Source organism: Corapipo altera, unplaced genomic scaffold, assembly GCF_003945725.1.
Source record: "Corapipo altera isolate COAL_440 unplaced genomic scaffold, ASM394572v1 24, whole genome shotgun sequence".
NCBI classification, from domain to species: domain Eukaryota; kingdom Metazoa; phylum Chordata; class Aves; order Passeriformes; family Pipridae; genus Corapipo; species Corapipo altera.
The window spans coordinates 3,321,581-3,343,877 of record NW_020884903.1 but is presented as its reverse complement, the minus strand read 5'-3'; the positions used below and the strand labels follow the sequence as shown (position 1 = coordinate 3,343,877).

The window sequence follows — 22,297 nt, the reverse complement described above, 5'->3', positions numbered from 1 at the left end:
GGAAGCTTTGCTGGAAAAACAAGCTTATAGGATAGTAAATGAGCAAAAAGTTGCCAGCTTTAAGAACTGCTTTTCAAGGTGTTATTTCTGAGCATTTCTCAGTCAGACATTCAAGTTCCTCTTGGCCTGTCATAATTTCTAAAATTTTTTCCAAATTATTTCTGCTATGCATTTTTCAGAATACCAATAAGGACTTTCAAAAACCCAATTTTTCCTTCTTTGCAAAAACAGAAATGTCGATCAATTCTCGTCTTGCAAACTTCCAGTTGTTTTTGATGTTATGTGCAGTCTTTTGGAAAGCAAAGTATTTCCATTAATAAATAAGTCTCAGAATTTGTTTTACTTATCTTCTGTATCCAGGCACACATATACTTGTCTTGTTCGGTATTTGGTTTCTCCCACTTAGGAGTATGTTGGCTAAGATGAAGTCACATCAAGATCAGAGTTGGACACAAATACAGCTGATTTTGATCACTGCTGAATGTAAAGACACCTTTGTGGAATGGAGCATGCAGAACTGAATAATGCCCTAATTTATGTTGCTTATACATTTTATGGCAGCCATTTCTGTGTATTTAAAAGCTTTGAAGGAGAGAAGACGACTTCATTTCTCTAAAAAATGTTCTGCACCAGCCGTTCTCATTGAAGATAATGATGAAGCATAAATATTGAGTGAGCAGCAGGTTGTAGCCTTATTGGAGGCCAGAATAGACAAAATGAGCATTCCCAGGATGAAGAGTGTATTTTGAACCTGATAAACAGGGAGTGTTTTGTTAAGTACCTTTGTGACTAACAAGTCACAAAAGCCAAAGAGAAATCAGAAATGAGAAGCAGTTCCTCTAGATTCATGATTTATGGGACAGAGAGAAATACATTGAATACAATGAAGTGAAATACATTGAAGTATATTCCTGGTCAAGTGGCAACTAAGAAGGAGAAGATGTGGTTTATCTTATGCATATTTGGTGAATGCAGGACCAGAAGGGAGCAGAATTAAGTCCAGTAGTATAATGTATGGATAATTTGAAGCCAGCAAATTAAACTAAGAGAATGAGAATTTAAGTGAAACATAATAAAATTTCCTAACTGTTAGGATTACATGGAATGTTTTCTTTTCAATGGAGATAAAAGTAAAGCACAAGTTGTTCTGACTTTATAGCTATAGTATATTATAAAACATACTGTAGGAATGGAATATGTGATATGAAGGTCATGTCTGCTTGGCAGAAGAGTCCAAGAACCTTCAAGAATTTTCCCTCATTGCTGTAGGAAATACTCATCACTAACTGTCAATGGAAAACTTCTTAATTTAGTAAGAATTGGATTTCACTTTGATTCTGATGTTTATGAAACAGAAATAGGGTGAATTGTACTGTGCTTACATAGAAAAGCTTAAAAAGAACTAAAGATGGAGAGCTGTGTTGTAAAATCAAGGTAGAAGATGAAACTAATGGGAACTCAACAACCCTGATCATTGCTGGCAAAAATGACAAGTCAGTTGGCAGAGAGAAAAGCAGACAAACAAGATGTTCCTCTGTGCTGATAGAAATATGAACAGAATACAATCCAGCATGAATTTCAGCCAGATGGAGCCATACCATAACATCAACTCTGGATGTGCTTGGATGCTATGGAAGTCTGAGTTTGGGTCAACTCCAAACACAGCTCTGTCAGCTCCTTTAAGTTACAGCAATTTACTTTGTGTGCAGGATTTTTTTATTTTTTATTTTTTTCCCCAACCTTGGACCCACCCAAAAGCTCTGAGAAACCTTAAAGTTTATAGCCTTTGGCTTGTGTTGACAATCAGAATGAGAAGTGAGTGCTGATAGATTGTTCAATAAAATGCTATAGAGCTCTCGTTCTGGGAGTTGATGGTATTATGCCCATGCAGCAAACTTCCAGTTAACAAACAGGTGTAACATCTCCCTTTTTATATTCTTTACACTTCACACCATCCAAAAGGCAGATTTCAGGCAGCACATCTCTGTTGAATGTCGTATTTATTCTTTGTCTTCAGTTGGCTTTTCATATTGTATCTTACTAGATAAGGGAAGAACTAAACCTCTTGAACTTACTCTAAATCCCCCAGCAGAAAAACTTGAGTGCTTTGTTTGTTGGCTTCTTTTTTATGAATGTATTTGATTTCCTCTTTCAGAGGAACAATAGTTTGGTATTTATTGTTCTACAAAAAAGTAGTTCTCTATAATTGCGTCTTAGAATCAGATTTATTTTTGTAAAAATTGAAAACTCGGACACATTGAGGAAGAAAAAGCTTTTACCAATAGACAAAACTGTTTATAGTGAATATTGACACATGCTACTGGTAGCTTAACACTCTAACTTTGGAACTCTGCAAACTATTTTACAGTGAAAGAACCAAACTAATTAATGTTTCTTATTAGTTTTATTTCAGTACCTAACACATCTACAAGGCATCTGACATGAATTAATTTGAAAATGTTGAGGATTTTTCTTTTATTCTCAAGTGGATTTTTTCCAACATATGTTTCTCACTTGACAGAAATATTGCGTAATCCCAGTTTTTCCAGAAATAGTAAAATATTTGATATCACTGATACTAATGCTGCAAATTAATTTTTCTCCTTTTTTTTCTGAGTTGTTCGATGATCCTTTCAGAATATTTTCAATCTTTGTTCAGACCGGCTATGAATTCAGTGGAATCCTTTATGTTTACTGGCATTGACATAATTAGATAGAAATTTATTAATAGTATTAGCTTTCTAAAATAAAAAAATCAGTAGACTGTTCAGTGTGCTGAGGAGATGTACTTTACAGCTATGTCCTGGCAGGGTGAATGGAATGGTGTTGTACGTCAGTTTACTAAATCTCTCTGAAATGTCATTGCTGTGATTTGCCAAATGCACTTGCAATCACATTTTCTCTCCCCTTTTTCTCTAGGTCTGGGTCTGCAGGGCACAGGTCCTTGTAAGTTTTCTCATTGGACATAGTACATGAAGTATTAATATACTCCTATTTTTTATGTTGAAAACCAGATTTAAAAAAACATTTCTTTTGACTAAATATGTGGAATGAAAATATTCACTGCATTTTAGATGTGACGGAAAACACATCTGTTTGAACAGAACAATTGGTATTATAAGGAAGCAAAAAATTGCTGAAAAATATTTTTCAACATTATAAGATTTGATGTTTGTTCTCTAACTTGGCTAGCTTGTTTTTTTGTATTCACAGGTTGTTTGGTGTCACTTCTCTTACTCAGACAAACTGCTCAAGCACTTGGATGATCATCAAAAATCAAGACTTACATTGGTATCATCATGCTAATCCAATCTTACTGCTGGTGATGTACTACACCCTTGCAACTCTTATTCGTCTCTGGCTACAAGAGCCCGTTGTAAGGACAACTTCATTCTCTCTTCTAGCACTAATGACTAATGACTGTGAGACTGGCCAGTGCAGATACTTGCTAACAGAGGTAGAAACCTTTAGGAAAGTTAAGAAAAATAGACAGCAACTGCAAGCTGTTACTTTGAATTTGGTCTTTTTGCAAAGTGTCTTCGAAAGTCCAGTCTAACAAGGGTGACATGAATATTTGTTTTAAAATCATCGTGCACACATGTGAGGAATGCAATGGCAGAGCCTTAATGCTTACTCTGATTTGGAAAGCAGGTATTGATACGAAGTAGTGGTTGGACTCGGTTGACTCAATGATCTTGAAGGTCTTTTCCAACCTAAATGATTCTGAGCCTATGATTCTAGTTTAAGTGCTATCAAGTGGAATGCAAACACCCGGGGCTTGTCTAGCAGAGCTGAAGTAGGATACATTCTGGCCCAGGATGCTGTAAGACAAGACAAAAATTTGCAATTTTGTCACAGATATCGAAAAAATTTCTTAAAACCTTTCTTCCTGGTTCTGTGTGCCTGAGTGAAAATCCCGTCTTACATTTAAAAGCAAGAGAACAAGGAGAAAAAAAGGAAGTTTTAATTCTTTCTGCTTCAGAGAAAAATGGGAATATAAGAACCCAAAGGTATCTTAAAAGCTTAGAAACTGAAAGTATAAAAAGAATGATCCTAGACATTATTTATTTTAATCTCCCAATCCTCTGAGGTTTGATGACAGTTTAGATTTAGCAGTGCTTGTAGACCACAGTGAAGATAATCACGGCAGTTGTGAATTAGTGCAGTTCATAGTAACAAGTAAAAAGTCTTGAAGGTTTTCTTATGTTAAGGGTTTTTCTTCATATAAGGGATAATGTAACATTTAACATATAAAAAGGCAACCAAAATCTCCTCTGAATTGAGATGTCTGATGTTTGGTGTTTACATAGGTCTTCAAAAGGCAAATGATGCCAGAACTGTCAGTTTGAGTTATTAAAAAATTATGTCTTAAGTTTCCAGAAATCTTAATACTGTCTTTTCTAAAGTCACAAGATTCTGGTCCAGTACCCTCTGGCCCTGGCTATTTTTAGAGGGTTTTTTCCCTATTTTTTCTGCAGCTGCAGCATCTGTGAAATTGATTTTCTTTCTTTCTTAAGTGAAAACTGAGATTTCCAGATAATAATATGATTTTAGCACTGAGGCTGTAACTAAAACTTCACGTCTCAGAAACTGCGTAGTAAAATCATGAGAACTATTCACAGAGAAGTAACCACATGTGAAATGCAGTTAGTGGGAGCTGTGTGATCTCAGAAACTCCGGGAACTCATTTCCAGTACCTGCATTGTTTTCGTCCAGCTTTCACCGTCTTAAAGTTCGGTGTTGGGTCTAAGTTAGTTGCTGAGCTTTTTCAGTTGAGGGAAGTGGACTTTTCTGTCTCAGTATAGAGTGAATGCTGCAAGTTTCTCCAGGGATTTGAAAGGAACTGTAGTGATCTTGCCTACACTTCTTTTTTTTTTAAACTACTTGTGGTGTCTGAGATAGATATTCTCATAAGACACTAAAGTCAGTCTCTGGGAACTGCCAACATGTTAAATTAGAAATGCTTTCCAAGCAACTGAGCTAGAACAAGTAAGTTTTAAAAGACATTAATTTAAGAAATGCTGATGCCTCCCAAACCCACAGCTACATGAGAGGCAATACAAAGTCTTGGCACTCCCATGGGAACTTCAGATGCCAGGGAAATGATGCTTCTCCCCAAAGATAAATAGAGGCTTAAAAAAGGAGAACGTTGTAAAGAAAAGGATACCTATGCATTAATGCTTACTTTTGATACACAGGAGGTAGTGCAATATTTTGCACATTTCCTCCTTACAGCACTTTTTTTTTTTTTTTGGTCTATATGTGTTTTGTTTTCATTTAGTGGTGCTATAGATCAGGAATTAATCTTTCTCTTATAAACTTTCCCCTGGTAGACTCTGTTCTCAGTTATTTAAATTCAGAAATAATGTATTCTGGGTTTCATCGAAATGTTTTTTGACTTGTTAATTTGTGGTGCATTTGATTCATTATGGAACTAAGTATGTTAGCTGTCTTTGCAGCCCCCAGTGATTCCAAAGTTGCACTGTATTTAGGATCTAACTGCTACCTTCCTATAGTTGAATGGATGGCAAAGACAGTATACTATGTGGTGTTTAGTGTAAAGCAGTTGTTCTCTATATACTGCTGTCATGTACAGTGAAAAGTCAATCATCTTAGAAATTTTGTTCAAAATAATCTCTTGGACAAAACCTATTTTGAACAAAATGTGTACAATAGAATATGCATAAGGAAATATTTATTTAGTCTAAAAAGATGTATCTAAGCTAAATATAATACTGGTGTGGCAGATTCTAAAAGCAGAGTAAGACTTGTAAACCTGATGGTTTTTTCTTCTTGTATGAGTTGCATCTTGTGGTCCTCCTGTTGATAAAACTCCTCCTGAACTGCAGCAGGAGGTGTCTTTGAAACAGATCTTCTTGAGACTGTCTCTAAACACTGCAACTGATGAACAGTTTAACAGGGACAATGCCCACTTCACATTTTGAGTTTCAGGAAAGTTTTCTCTGTGTGTGCCACAATGGGAAAGTATGTCACATATGAGATTTCAGTGTATGGTCTCTGTGTGGGATTCTGAATGGATTTCAGTCACGCAAAATGACTGTGGCAGTCAGCGGAAGTTTTGCTTTTCTTATGCTTGCTTTTTTGGATCCTGATTTGTTCTAACATAGAGGCTTGTGAAATTCTACCTCTGCCAGTAAGAAGAGGCAATCTGCCTCTGGAGATTTCAGCTCGTGGTTGTAACTGCCAGTACTGAATATATGAATAGAGCGCATTCATTCTGTCCTGTGAGTGGTAAGTAATAGTGAGTAATAGTACAGTTACAGCAATTGAATGTAGAGTCCTCTCGTAGAATTTTTACAGTTGTTTGAATTAAAGGGTATTTGAGAGTTGCTCAGGTAACGGAAGAATTGAAAAAATTAGACAAGTCAAAAGACTCTCACAAGTTGTATGACTATTACTGTGTTTTCTGATTTTTCTTCTTCTTCTGAGAAAGAGAAAACAAGATTTCCCACCCTTCCCTGTAGTCCCTTAGGCTAAAAATATCTTACTAAAATAATTGTGTACATCCTAGGTCTTTTGTATTTTTTTGGTCACCCTAGTGCCAAACTAAATGCCTTTGATAAGCAGTTCTTTATGGTTCACATTTATGTTCAAGTTTCAAATGGTAGTGACAAGTATTTTATAAGCACAGAATCAGTTTATTTCATCTTACAGCCTTGCTAGGAATGCCCTTCTACAATCAAATATAAATATACAATCGTATGTGAAATGTTCTACCATTTCCTCTGAGAAGTGAAGCTAAATTTGTAGCCATTGTTTATTTAAGTCAAGATTTAAAAAATAGGACGTCGCTGTTAGGATTGGAATGGCCAGAGCTTTGCAGACCTCTGTTCAGCATCCTGATTTATTCTTCTGTTGCATCAGATGATTTTGTGTAAGCAATGAGGACAATTATCACCAAATATCTGCCACTCAGGATGCACAGTGCAGAAAGAGGTCTGGAGGAGCTTGAAGAGGAGCTGTAACCTAGCATGGTTTATGTACACATACCTAGTTCTCCTGCTTGGTCACTGCGCTATAATAACATCCATGCTAAGTCTATTAAAGAGGCCTCATGCCTGTGTTGAGCCATGGAATTAAGATGGATTTAAGGCCAGTACATTTGCAGTCCTCCTCAACTTAGTAATAACAGTTGCCATCACATATTAAGAAGTAGACCACATGGATCAGAGACAATCACAGAGTCACAGAACAGTCCACTTTAAAAGGGACTTTTGGAGATCATGTGATGCAACTTCTTGTGAGAACAGGGCCTCAGATTAGATTGTCCAGTGCCAAATCTTGGATGTCTTCAGCAAAAGCTACCAATGCCAGTGATTCATTGTTCTCATGGTGAAATATTTATTTTTTTTTATATCCAGAAGGCATTTGCCTAAAGCAAATTATGTCCTCAGCCTCTTGGCTTATAACCTTGTCTCTGCATGAGAAGAGTACCTCCGTCTTCTCTAAAACTACAATTTCGGTACCATACATCTGAAAAAAACCCTAATTCCTGCATCCTTTGGCTTCTCCAACTCTCTAATCATCTTGACAATTTTCTCTTGGATCCTCTCCAGATTTTCTGTGTCTCTCTTGAACTGGGGAATGCCAGAACTGAATTGCAGGTGTGGCCTGACACTTGCCAGGTACAGTGGAATAATCACATCCCTTGATCTGCTGGCAGTACTCTTGCTGATGCAGTCCAGCACATGTCTGCCTTTGTTGCTGCTGGAGTTCACTGCTGGCTCATGTTCAGCTTGCTATGCACCAGCACCCTCTGAGCCTATTCCACAGAGTTGTTTCCCACACAGTCTGTCCACAGCCTTTACTCTTCCATGGGTTTATCCCAGGTGCAGGACTTTATCTTTGTTAAACCCTTTGCATTTTTTATTGTCCCATCTGTGCATGGTGACTCTTCCTTCTGGCCCATCTACCTCCTCCCAGTTCAGTCTCATTCACAACTTTTGTGTGGGTGCAATTCCATCCAGATAGTTTTGAAGATACTGAATAGCACCAGACCTAGTGCTAGTCCCTGAGGAACTCCACTCATGACCAATTACCTTTTTGTCTTTGAGCCATTACCCTACTTAGAGAAAGACAGTTTGGCTAGTTCTCCACCCATCTCGTAGTCCATATCTTACCAGCTTTTCAGCAAAGATGTTGTGGAACAACAGTCAAAGATGCAGTAATCAAGGTAGCTGACATCCACAGCTCTCCCTTCATCCACTCAACCAGTTGTTTTAGCATAAAAAAATAATCAGGCTACTCTTGGTAATTAAATAATCCTTATTGGCTTTTTCTAGTTATTTTGTTCTGTATGTGAGCAGACATAGATAGGTATTTGCTGACTCCAAAGCAAGACTAGATGAGCCTGGATGGATGATCAGAGCTGACTACTTTGTTACATACTGAAGTATGGTGAGTTAGGTTAGTCTTTGATGATATATATGCTCAAAGGGTTTGAAACTTTTCAGTTCCTCTGTTCACTGAAACAGAATTGGTTTTTCACATATATAGGCAGATGAAAAGAGTGAATTTTCTTTCAATACACTGTCTTGAAAATGAAACATCTGTATTTTACGGGGGTTTTTATATTTTATGTATTTATGTATGCTTGTAGTATGACTATATAGTAAGTTAAGGTCGTATATGGAGTTCTGTGTTATTCTGGTGTCATGTAACCAGCAGTTATAGAAAAGCTCTGTCATCGTTTCTGAAAATGTCATCTCAGTAAGAGTCATCTATCATAAACTGGGTGTATTAGTGACTAAAAGATGTTTCAAAGACATACTTTGGAGAGGGAGCGTCAACTGGGGGGAAATTTAAATTCCTCTGGTAAGATTGCATTTACAGAGCTATAGCTAGTGTTGTCATTTGTTGTCATTTAGCAGATGCCTGAGGAAGAGAAATCTATTAGCAGGGAAGATGACAAAGAAATACCCTGCAGTCCAATTCCAATGACAGCGGAGAGAAGGCGCAGTCTGTGGTATGCAAGCCACTATACAACTGATGAGAGAAAAGTAAGGCTGGAGGGGGAAGGGTCTCTGCATTACACAGTTACTTTGAAATTAAGGGAAGCACCATTATATAAGTTGCAAGTAAGATCTTCCCGTGTGATTGTATAAATCAGATACAATATCAAAGTTGTGTGGCACACTAGGAATATACTTTGTAAAAGTGAATAAACCAAAACCAGGAGCCAGTGTAAGGAAGTAAATGAAAGCATGTTATATGTTTTTGGCTTCTGCATTTAAGAAGTTTAGGGCTGGGCTTTTGGCATGGGGCCACTTTCTCTCTGCAAAACAGCTAGAAAGTCTGTCAGGGAGATAAACCTGATGTAAAGATCTGATCTGCTTTGTAACTACTAATTAGCACTGTCATTGGTAAGTGAGGACTGCCAGCTGCATACTGGTGTCCTTGTTGGAGATATAAAGCAAAGCAGTTAAGGCAGTTGTGTAAAATCTCCTGGAAAGGTCGAGCTTTCTACCATCTGTCTGCACCAGCTGCAGTGCAAAATTTCATTTGTTGAGCTACTGTCAAATTTGGGATGTATGAACATTCTGTTCAGCCACATATACTCAAGCCCCAAGAACTCTACCATAATAGTAGTAATGGTAAATGAGCTAGCAATTGGATGAAGTATCACATTTTATATTTGTATCTACATTTTATTGGAACTATTTTTATAACTGTAGTAATTCTAATGATTGTTTAAAAACTTAGTTTTTAAGCATTGGATCATTAGAAAGACATTAGAAAGCAGTTAATCAGTATAATGTCATACTGATTAATTCTTTGACCTAGTATCCAAAATTTCAATGCAACATTCTCAGTTTTGGTTTAAAATTCACAGGAACATACAGTAAAATTGTGTTAATGCTGTGGCACAATCAATACCATTGTATGGTAGTATACAATTCTGCTGGCTTTTTAAGAATTCTTTCTGAATTTCTTGGTGCAAATCTGCGGAAGTCAGCATATATGCATGCATGTATTCAAAAAGTTAGACTTATTAATGCTTGAGCTGTGCTTCTTTAATAATTTGTCCTTGCATTGCTTTTGCAGCTTCTGTCAATGACCCAAGATGAATACAAGCCATCGGATGTTAGTATACTACTAGTCTTTGTAATTTTGCAATTCTTCTTGATGTGTGTAAATACAGATTACACTGATACATACAGATAAAACCTTAGGTGATATTAATAAAACTTCTATACTTTTTCTTAGTCTACCATTTACCCTATATCCTTGATTATTCTAAATATAATTGTCCTTTGCTCTCTTAATAATTTCACTGAGAAACCACTGATTGATCACTTGAGATTAAACTGCTTGTAGTAGTAGCAACTGGCAAACGATCTTTGCTATTTCATTGGGTTTAAATAAGATATGAAAATATGCTTTCTAATGCAAGCTGTTTTTAAACTTGATTTAGTTTCTTTGCTGTATTTCTTTATTTCATTCATGTTGGAATGCTGAAGCCTTTAAAGCATGACTGACAACACATATGAGTTCAGATTACAGAAAATCCAAGTCTTTGAACAGAGATCAAATGATCCATATATCTTGACTGCTATAGACTCTAGCAAACTCCAAAAGCAGAAATGTCCTCTCTGTTCAGCATACACAGAAGAATGGAGATGCAGATGAATTTTGGGAGCATCCATAACCAAATCTAAACGTGCTCCCCAGTCTGTGGTTGGTGTAGGTTCTGTATATAACTAACATAAGCCCAATACTATTCTGAAACAGTCCACACATGCCCGTGCATAGTTTTTAAAGGCAAAATACACTCCTATTTCACAGCCTGAGCAGAAGTCAAGTCTTTGACGTGTGTTACCATCCCTAACACATTGCACATGAATTTCTGCCAATATCAGAGATATTAATGACTGTGGTTGCTGGAGCCCTTATTCAAACAAGCACAAGGGCTGAAATTGGAGTAAAAAATAAAACAATGAAAGACTATTGAATTAGTACTACCAAGTGACGTAAATGTGGCATCAATAACAACAATTACCACAAATGGTTTATTAACAGCAACAAATACAGATCTCTCCAGGAATAATTCAAATTTGAAAGTAATTTATAACCATTATTTTCATGACTACTGGAAATAATTGGATGTGAACTAAAGTCTTAACATCTCAATGTATTTGTTTGCCTAAGAAAGAGAATGAATTTTTGGTTAATTCTAATGGTATGGCATAAAAAGCTAATAACCACAATTAATTTTGGAAGCTGTTATGCACTTTTGCATGCCATATGACTATAACATACCAATTTCTTTGGGAGTAACTGCAGTAACTTGCTAACGTCTTTTAACATTGGCACTCCAACAGTAGCAAAGCACGGAAGTAGGAGTCACATTCTTCTAAGAGCAACCTTAAATGCAGTGCCTCTCTTCGATGTTCTGGCAGGTGCTGCTGGTAACAGTGAACGGGAACCCTACTGACTATCACACCATCCACCCTGCACTGCCATTAGAAAATGGTCCGGCCAAAGCAGACATGTACTCAACACCACAGTACAAATGGGAGCCTTCAGATGACATGTCAGGTAGTGAATTGCCTAGGAATTGTCCTTAGTTCCATATTGTTTTCTTATTCTGTATCTCCACTCACTGCCTTTAGCATTTTTTTTCATTTTGGTGAGCTCTTTGACCTCTTAAAGTTTAATAATTGCTGTTGCTTACAGTGATGGCTGACCGTATGGCAATTTTGTAAACTGGACTTCAGGCATATACTATGCAGAATACTTTGCCTACCAACACCAAGTGATTCGAAGTAGCCATCAGAGTGATTACAAGCAAAATAATTCCAGGAGAGGATGCATATACTAACTTTAGACCAGCATGGATTGCAAATAACAATTTCTTTTTGTACTTAGAAAAGGAAGAAGAGGTGGAGGAGGAAGAAGAAGAGGAAGTTACGCAGGAGGAAAAAGAAAATGTTAAATTACATGCCCTGGTCTCTGTGTTCCAGTTTATCATGAAACAAAGTTACATTTGTGCTCTGATAGCTATGATGGTAAGTACTGGCAACAAAAAGAATAATGCTATTCCTTTTACAAATGTGTCTTCTCAGTGCCTTTCTGAAAGTAATCTCGTTGGTTTTCAGTAAATCATTGCAGCCGGTTTAGAAAATATCACTGTGGTGTCTACATCATTTTGGGCCCATTTTAAGTTATTAATGCATAATTCCCAGGCCTGTTATAGACCTATAAATAGGGCAACACGTGGCATTCTGGTTAAAATATCACATATCCAGGACTGGGAGGCCCAGTCTTTGCTGTCTGTCTGAATGTCAGAAAACCACGGGTGCTCAGTTTTCTGTTGATTCTCAACCTTCTGCACAATCAGGTTTGTCATGTGTTTGCACCACTCAGAAATTTTCCTACAAAATTGAAGTATTTCATGCTGTTATAGAAGATTTTAAAAATATAGTTCCTATTTCAGGTTGATGTATGCATCCAATTACTCTCTGAGAAGAAAAGATCTGTAAAGCCTGGTTTCTTGTACTGACACAAAAAGTTCTCAAGAAAAATACAACTTCGTGCCAAGCCAGATTTTCCTCTTTTTTTGCTTATGGCCCTTCTTTCTTTTTCATGTTGCTGCTTGCTTTTAGGCCTCCTTGATGCAAATACTTTAAGCTTCATTATACCAAGTTTTCTGCATAATGGTTAGATCTCTCTATATATTCCCAATGCAAGCTTTGCTTTTACTGTTTTGGAAAAGTTTCAACTATGATGAAATTAACCATAAAGCTTCTTGGCCCAATTTTGCATTAGGAATGGTAAAACAAATCAGCTTGACTGCCTCTTGTTTGTATAAAGTTTCAAACTCTATTTGCTGTCTTTTAGCAAAAATGTTTCTCCTTTAAATAAGGCAGGCTCCCTGTGCAAAATATGGATCTGGATTGATGCATTCTGAGACATTAGCAAGTAGTTGTTCTCATACTGACAGAGTGACTTCTTTCCTAGTATTTTAAACTTATATACTTAGATTATAGGATGGTTTGTATTGAAAGGGATCTTAAAAATCACCTAGTTCTAAACCCACTGCCTTGGGCAGTGACACCTTCTACTAGACCAGGTCTGCATTTTCTTTTTAATTAATTTCTCTCAATATGAAAGGAGAAGGTATAGTTGAAGAGCTTTTTTTTAGTTTAATATTGAGACACTGCTAGCTGTTTTCTTCATTGTATATTCCTCTATGACCCAAAATAAATTATGAATTTGTTTATAGTGTACTCTGATGCAAATCCATTTATACTATAGCTGAAGACAGCTCATTGTAAGCTATTTTCTTGTATGAGGACAGAGAAGTAGCATATTGACATAATTAAAAGACATAATTTCCTAGGGACCTGAGCTAACCTGATAGAAATATTCTTAATGTTTAATAATGTTTTATTTAAATCGAAAAGGAATATAAAATTCCTTATTGACAGTTATACCAGCATGTATACATCTGAATTTGGTCATAAATCAATAACACAATGTAGATTAAAAACACTTGAAACCCAAATCCTTTCCTCAAGTTTTCAGTAACTGAATTCTGAAAGCTATAGAACACATTTTTTAGTTGTACTTATTTCAGGTAATCTGCCATGGTTACTGTAGACTAAATGTTCTTCAGGTTAGGTGGGTGCACACCATAGCTTTCCATTTTAAACTAATTCCACAAAAGCTAGAACAGCATGGAGTTACTGCAGTTTTGTAAATCTGTCGAAGGCCTTGAATGTAGTACATATTGGTTATTCCTGCTCTGAATTCTTTGCTGCTGTTTCACAAGAATATGGTTTGTGCCCAAACATTAATATGGGTGAGATACTGATAACAATGAAAATATGTGCTGAGAAGTGTAAATTAACTGTAATTGCCAGTGTGCATCTGTGCTGTCCCTGAGTGCATTGGTGGACATTTTTTTCCTCTCTTTCCTCCTTCCACAAGGCATGGAGTATCACGTATCACAGCTGGTTGACTTTTGTGTTACTCATCTGGTCTTGCACATTGTGGATGATTCGGGACCGAAGGAAATACGCCATGATCAGTTCACCATTCATGGTTTTTTATGGAAATTTATTGCTAATATTACAGTACATATGGAGTATTGAGCTCAAGAATGATGAGCTTCCTCAAGTATCCGGTTTTTTAAAAAGAAAGGAACCTGGGGAGCTGGCATCAAAGGTAGGTGTTACAAACAGCTGCGATTTATTTATGAAATTACAGAATACATTGTGATAAAAAATGTGAATCTCTTGGCATTTCTTTAAGAGTGAATCCACAGTTTTCAGTGTAACCACTTCCCATAGCAGTTCTAAAATAAAGGGTAAGTCATTAAAAAAATAGTGTTCAGAAAACTGCTTCTTGCTTCTTAACCTAATACGAGAGAAAATGTTTCAGGCATCTTTTAGATTTTCATGATAATTGTGCGCAGATTACTTAGTGGATGGAAATCCCTCACTTGTTTGGTTTTATAAACTGAATTCCAAGCTAGATATGATTTGATTTTCTAGATTAATACCCTGGGGATGTCAGACCTGTCTTTGACTATGACGGCAACTGGAACTGTGGTGTCACTGCAATTACCAATACTGCTCACTCCTTAATGTTTTCTCACAAGCAGCAGCACGTAGCTGTGTCTGAGCTTTAATTATTTGTCCTTACACCCGAATCAGCATGAATTGAAATCCATTTCAGGTCAGAACCAAGAGAGTTTGCTGGCCTCAGGGCATGGTAGATTTTTTTTCTTTGATGTCTTGAGAGCACACAAAATGCATTTTGTTTGGCAAGTTTGCTTCTGGAGAAGGGACTGAGCACAAATAGGAGGTTGTTTCCTAGAGCACCCTAAAGGGGCATCTCAGAGAGTGCATCTAGTTGGCACAGCTCCCCTTGCACTAAGCAAATCAATTCCCTTGTGACTCCTAACTACAATTTAAGGTGATTTTGCAAATGATCTTCCTTCTTGGCAGTACCATTTGAATAACCATTTCTGGCTCTTTAATGCATTTGAAAGGTAACGAGTGCTATATTATTTCTCTTGTAAAGATGGGGATAGTTTAGTAAGAGGGCTAAAGAGAAGTTCTACAGTTTTTCTCAATGACTTTGTAAATCTCTGTGGAGTTTAACTGTCTTAATATGTCAACTCCTTTGACAATGGTTCTTATTACCTATATCATCAAATATCTTGTCTGAAAACAGATGGTGTCAAGAAGGAAAACTATTGTGTATGTATGATGATTTGGCCGCTTCCTTAAAGCTAATAGATATCTAGTGGGGGGTTTTTTAGGCTGAATATAATGCACTCCATAACTTTCACGGAATCACAGAATACCTAAGGCCAAAAGAGACTTCTGGAGGTCATCTGGTCCAACTCCCCTACTTAAGCAGTGCCATCTAGACCTGATTGCCCAGGACCACGCCCAGATGGCTTTTGAATATCCCCAAGAATGGAGACTCCACAAAAACCCCTGGGCAACTTGTGACAGTGCTCAGTCTCCCTCACAGGAAAAAAACTGTTTGCTCCTGTTCAGAGGGAACATGTTTCAGTTTGTGCCCATTGCCTCTGGTCCCATCACTGGGAACCACTAAAAAGTCTGGCTCCAACCTCTTTCCACCTCCATTCAGATATTTATAGAAATTAGATGAGATTCCCCTTGAGCTTTGTCTTCTTCAGGGTGATCAGTATCACCTCTTTCAGCCTTTCCTCATAGGAGACATGCTCCTGTCCCTTCATCTTCATGGCATATTCAACTGGATTCTCTCCAGTACAGCCTTGCCTCTGTTTTACTGGGGATCCAGAAAAGGACACAGAACTCGAATTGTGGCCTCACCAGTGCTGAGTAGAGAAGAAGGATCACCTTCCTTGACCTGCTGGCAACACTCCTCATGGATTCCAGGATACCATTACCCTTCTTTGCCGTTAGGGCACATTGCTGGCTCATGTTCAACTTGTTATCCACCAGGATCCCCAGCCTTTTTCTGCCAAACACCTCCACAGCAGGTTGAACACCACATGTTCCATGTGCTAGTTCTTCCTCCCCAGGTGTAGGACTTTGGACTTCCCCTTGTTGAATGCCATGATGTTCATGTTGGCCCCTTTCTGCAGCCTGTTGAGGTCCCTCTGGATGGCAGCACAACCTTGAGAAGGGGGCTAGGACTCGAGAATTGGATTTTGGGGCTCTCAAACCATGACATGGTGTATCAACCACTCCTCCTAGTTTTGTGTTGTCAGCAAACTTTATGAGGGTACGCTCTGCCCCATTATCTGGTTCATAAGCGAAGTTGTTGAACAAGACTGGATTGACCTGTGGGGTACATTGCTAATCACTGACCTCCAACTAGACTTTATGCCACTAATCACCACCCTCTGAGCTGAACTGTTCAATCAGTTTTCAGTCCACCTCACTGTCTGCTCATCCAGCCCATACTTCATCAGCTTCTCTATGAGGATTTTATGAGAGAGAGTTTCAAAAGCTTGTCTGAAGTCTAAGTAGACAGTATCCACTGTTCTCCTCTCATTTATCAAGTCATTTTATTATAGAAGTTTTATGAGGTTGGTCAAGCATGACTTCCCCATGGTGGATCCACTCTGACTATTCCTGATGATTTTCTAGTCCTTCATGTACCTGAAAATGTTTTCCAGGATTAGCTGCTCCATCACCTTAGAAACACAGAATGGTTTGGGTCAGCAGGGACCTTTAAAGATCATTTAATCCATCATCCTGTCATAGGCAGGGCCATTTTTCACTAGATCAGGTTGCTCAAAACCACATCCTGCCTGACCTTAGAGACTTCCAATGATGGAGCATCCACAACTTCTCTAGGAAGCCTTTTCCAGCATCTCACTGCTGTCACCTTCCCAGGGATTGAGGTGAGGTTGTCCAGGCTGTATCCTCCATCTTCCCCTTCCTGAAGATGAGAGTGACACTTGCTTTCTTTCAGCACTTCCCCCAGTCACCACATTTACTCAAAGATTATTGAGAATAGCCTCTACAGCGATACCAGTCAGCTCCCTCAGCACTTGTGGATACATCCCCTCAGGACCCATGGACTTATGTATGCTCACTTTATTTAAATATTCCCTGATTTGATCCTCTTTCACCAAGCATTCATCTTCCTTTCTTCAGACTTCTCCATGGTATCCAGGACCTGAGATTCCTTAAGGCCAGTCTTGCTAGCAAAGACTTGAGGCAAAGAAAGCATTTGGTACCTCTGCTTTTTCCACACCCTGTGTCACCAGAACCCTTGCCCCATTCAGCAATGGGCCTAGATTTTCCCTAACCTTCCTTTTTCTGTTGGAGTATTTACAGAAGCTCCTCTTGTAGCTTTTGACATCCTTTACCAGACTCAGTTTCCGGCCTTGGCTTTTCTAACCATGTCTTTGCATTCTCGGCCAGTCTCTCTGCATTCCTCCTGGGTTACCTAGTTCATCATCCATCCCCAGAGTTTAAGCATTCCAGCTATGCTGTCATGCAAACCCCAACTCCACCTCTGCATCCTTCTGACCTGTGCTTCCTAAAGAGCCTGTAACTTTCTATTGCAGCTATTCAAGCCATCACACCCTGTTTCTGTCATCCCAACAAGATCACAGCCCTCCACGGAGGTCTCTAATTCCCTGTGTTTGCTTCCCATGCTGCATGCATTAGTGTGCAGGCACTTCAGAGAGGCACCTGGCATGCTGTTTTCTGAGAAAGGAGCTGGAAGGTTTGATCATAACAGTGTCTCGAAGTAATAGCCTTGCTTATATACAAATACTTGAGGTGACCCTGCATAAGCCCTGTTTTGTTGATTATGTATTTCCTTTTGTTCACATCACCCTAGGCACTCTTTGCTAGCCTCATCCAGTCACTCCCTCTCAAGGGATCTAGTAACTCTGTACCCCCCTGTAATTCCTAGTTTAAAGTCCTTTGAATAAGGATTGAATTTAAATGAAGATTGGATACTCTGTTCTGTAGAGTGAAGAATAGAAAGAAGTGTACTATAATTCTTTCTGCAAACTGTGTGCTTTTTTTCCTGGTCTGAAAATTAGAAAAAAATGTGTTTGTAAAAGGTGACTAAAAGCATTTCTTTGGTCTGCAACCCTTCAAGACTTTTCTTAGAACCAGCTATGGCTTTGGAAATGCCAAGTAGAACAGGGAGTAAATGTGGCTTGAACACAGAGCTTGTTCTTCACTGAAGAACTAATCTATCTTTTACAATATCAAAGGTTTGTGTTGCAAAAGCCAGAGCTCCAGGAGTTATCTGGAGAAGCTGTGACAAGTCACACAGGCTGATAATCTGCTACTGTGGCTCAGCATTAGCTGCAGTGTCAATAAAAATAGCTGTTGCTGTCCTGGGAGCTCTCCTTTCCCCCATTGAGAACTTCCATGTTATAAGAAAAACAGGAGCGTTCTTTACATTAGCCTTGTCATTCTATTGTGTGCAAAATACTTGGCTCTTACATGCTTCCTATTTGATATTTTTATTCTTCTAGCTAAGTAGTGAAATGAGTCTCCTTCTGCAGCAGGGAAATTAATGGAAACTTTGTAGAAAGGAAACGTAAAATCAAGTGTGTGATAGATAGGCATCATGCTGTTCTTTGAATATTTTCATCTCTTGGTATTGCAAGCTGTTGAGTTTAGCTTTTTGCAAAACACATAAATGAACTCTTCATTAAAGAGATTTTTATATTTCTGAGTTATCCTACTGTTACTGAATTATCAACTCCCGAAGCTCTTAAAAGAATTAAGAGCTATTTTAAATCTTGTAACTGCTGCAAATGTAAGATATATTAAGTTGGCTGGGTCTTCTGTAACTGAAAGACATAAAAAAGTTTGATTTTTAAATTAATTGTGCTTAAGCACATGAAGTACCAAACCTCCTAAATCAAAATATTTATGATATACAAAATCATAGTAATGACAATACACTCTTGCATGTGTTTCTTCCCCGAAAAAAAGGTAAAAATTAACAAGAAACAACAAATGGGAATTCTACCAATCAATGCATAATGAGAAGATCCTTAAACTTATAAGACAGTCATTAAAAACTGAATAGAATGAGGTAGAATAGAAACATATAGGTAAATAACTCTAATAAATAGAAAAGTGCAAAAGAAACAAAGTTGTTTGTAATGCAGGATGTTTCTTGAATTGCTTAACTTGCACAAAGATGCTCTTTGACACCAGTGCCATCATTGCCATTTTCTGATAGAGGAAACAAAGACATGCAAAATTTATGAAAACCTATGCTGGTGTTAGTAGGACATAGGATGTACAATTAGTCTGTTGGTTTTGTTTTGATTTTTGTTTGCAGATTCTTTTCACAATTACTTTCTGGCTACTGCTTAGGCAACACCTCACTGAACAGAAAGCAATTCGGCTAAAAGAAGCTACTTTATCTGAGGTCAAAGTTGGAAGTGAAGAAAATGAAGAAAAAGGTAAAGCCAGCTCTAATTAAGTCCTTCAGTTGTGATGGGAGTTCCAGTTACTGCATTTCTCTGATACTGAAAGCAATTAGCAAGATACCTGTTATTAGCTAAGAAGAATAGTACAAAATCTATGTGCAGCTATCTCTCTATGTGCAGCTGTTTAAAAATAAAACACTTCTGAATCTTAGAAATTCAGATAAAATGAGAATTCTCTTTACTTTTAGGTAATTAAAATGACTCATCTGAGAAAGATCATGGAACTTTCAAATGATCAGTTTACTGCTGTGTCCCAAACTCAAACCACAAGATTAATTGCCCTAAGAGTTTAACCACAGGAGAAGAGTTTACATAGAAAAAGTCAGTTGTTAAATTCCTTGGAAGTTGTGTTGGTACATAAACACTTATACAGATATAGAAGTTAAACTACAAATTTCAATGGGAAAAGTAAACATACATTTTTTTCAGTGCAAGCAGTGGTGCAAGCATACCTGAGAGCAAAGTTTACTTCTATAGGTTCAGCTCAGTGGCCTGTTCTTTTTTTTTTCTTCCTGGACACATATTCACCCAACCCTTCCTTGCCCTTTTCTGTATCTCTGGAAGCTGATCTGAACAAGTTCAATGCACTGAAATGGTAGAAAGTGAGCACTGGAAGCAGTGGTGTAGTTTCCTCTTTAATTACAATACTTGTCTTAGTAAAACATCTGATCAAAGCTGGACACTGCAAGGATTTGCAAGGCAAGATCCTGAGAAGAGGGATGGTGAGTGGGACAAAAGGAGTGGGCAAGCCTTCTGATGGTGAAGTTTCAATATTGTTCTCAATGGGGAGAAAAGCATTACGTGCTATGGTTTTGGCAAGCCCTGTTTTCTAGATACTTGCTAATGTACTTGCTGCTGGGGGGACAATTACCCTGCCCTTCACAAACCACACAATAAATGGGGAATCTTGACCTCTTCATAGGGCGAAAGCATCTTTTGTTTTCTGCAATGGCCCAAGTACAGAAGAAGCAGCTGGATAAGTGGCAATTTCTTTGAAAAATAGCAGTGTTGGTGCAGCATTTGTATGTTTTTAAGCTTGATTGGGTTTACATTAATGTTTTCTCTTGCTTGTAGCTTTTGGAGGTAAAGACCATATTCTCTAAAGGATAAAACTCAAGATGAGAGTGTAAACTCAAGATGAGTGGTTTCTGGTGGTGCTGGTGGTTTCTTTGTTTTCCAGTTTAAAAGGCTGGTTACTTGAGAGTATAACCATTACCATGGAAAGTGTTTTGGCTATTATCCATTATATAACCCTTAGACTCTAATTTTCTGCTGCAGCTGCTGGCGTTTTCAGACAAAGTGAAGACGGGTGTCTGGTAAGGACGTACAACTATGTGCCATATGGCTCCAGGAGCTGGTTGAAGCTCATATGAAGTTAAAACCCTTTTCCTTGCTCCAAAGGCATGTTTGATTCAGAATTACAGTCTCTTGTGAATAATTAAGTTTCTGGTTTTTGTGCAGAGATTTTACTTTCCACCCATTTAAATTCTTACTAAAAGTCCCAGAACAGACAGAGGCCAAATATGACTCTATATTTGCAGAAGAGGAGTTGCAAGAGGGAGAAGTGTCGGAAGAACAGGAGGAGGAGAAGGAAGAGGAAGAGGAGGAAGAAGAGGAGGATGATGAACAGGATATTATGAAAGTCTTGGGAAAGCTGGTGATGGCTATGTTAATCAAGTACTGGATTTACGTCTGTGGGGGCATGTTCTTCTTTGTCAGCTTTGAGGGTACAATTGTCATGTACAAAATCATCTATATGGTACTGTTCCTCTTCTGTGTGGCCCTCTATCAGGTAAGTGAGAACTGTATTAACTAAATTTTATCCTTGAATACAATTGTTCGTACCTTTAAGTTGGTAATAAAGTAGCTCCAAATAGAATTCATAAACAGTGTGTTTGTTCTTTAGTTAGACGCAACAGAACAAAATCATTTGAAGGGGCTAAGACTAATTCTCTTTTGGTTTTTGACCATAGTGACAGGCAAAGTGCACATAAAATAGATACGATGGACACCTCTGCTCTGACATGCCACTTCACCATGAGCTTTGGAACCTTTGTGGAAAATTCTGGGGCTGTGCAGATCCTACATAGCCATCAGTTTTTGTGACAGTAGGTTCACCAAGTTTCCACAGCCCAATGAGTGTGGAGTCCCTCTCCTCCTGGACTTTCATCACCTAATTTTGATGAAACTGAGTGACTTAAGCTACCTTTGACCTTTATGTCTGTGGCTCATGCCCCAACAGAATTTTTTACACAAAAATCTTTCATTGAGTGCATGTGCATCAGGAGAAAAAAGATCTATGGCACAGATCTCAAAGATCTATGGCTGCCACTGGGTAAGCATTGTTTACTTCAGGCCATCTAAGAAAAATAGTGTTCTTCATCTTTGTTTGACAGTACAACATTGTCAACATTTCTGTCAGTGTCTTTGCCTTCAGCTTGTATCAGCATCTCTAGTGTGTGATTTTCAGGTGCACTATGAATGGTGGAGAAAGATTTTAAAGTACTTTTGGATGTCAGTGGTAGTTTACACGATGTTGGTGCTTATCTTCATCTACACATACCAGTTTGAGTCATTCCCTGGGTTGTGGAAGAACATGACAGGCCTGGATGAAGAAAAGTAAGTGGGTTTGAATAATTTTTTTCTTTGGATCTCTGAGTTCACTGTGATGGAAAGGTCTGACAGTAGTCTTCCTTCCAGTGGGGGAAAAACATCATGAGACCATTCTCAGGCATAGGTGACTTCAAGCACTCCAATTGAAGCCATAGATTTATTGATGTAACAGTAGAGATGAGCAAGACCAAAAGGGGAGCTCAAAATAGTCTTATCTTCTCCCATCGGCTGCTA

At 38.1% G+C, this 22,297-nt stretch overlaps 1 protein-coding gene across 2 annotated transcripts in view; it reads left to right on the top strand.

Annotated features, from left to right (window-relative positions):
* The window catches only part of PIEZO2 (piezo type mechanosensitive ion channel component 2), a 297,287-nt gene that overhangs the window by 192,749 nt on the left and 82,241 nt on the right, over nt 1-22,297 (top strand). For both annotated transcript variants that reach the window (XM_027650978.1, XM_027650979.1), the window contains exons 8-16: nt 3,214-3,376; nt 8,889-9,020; nt 10,066-10,104; nt 11,421-11,559; nt 11,890-12,029; nt 13,954-14,190; nt 19,300-19,423; nt 20,992-21,242; nt 21,921-22,069. In XM_027650978.1, the coding sequence (XP_027506779.1) occupies nt 3,214-3,376; nt 8,889-9,020; nt 10,066-10,104; nt 11,421-11,559; nt 11,890-12,029; nt 13,954-14,190; nt 19,300-19,423; nt 20,992-21,242; nt 21,921-22,069 (1,374 nt within the window). The remainder of the gene's footprint in view (nt 1-3,213; nt 3,377-8,888; nt 9,021-10,065; nt 10,105-11,420; nt 11,560-11,889; nt 12,030-13,953; nt 14,191-19,299; nt 19,424-20,991; nt 21,243-21,920; nt 22,070-22,297) is intronic.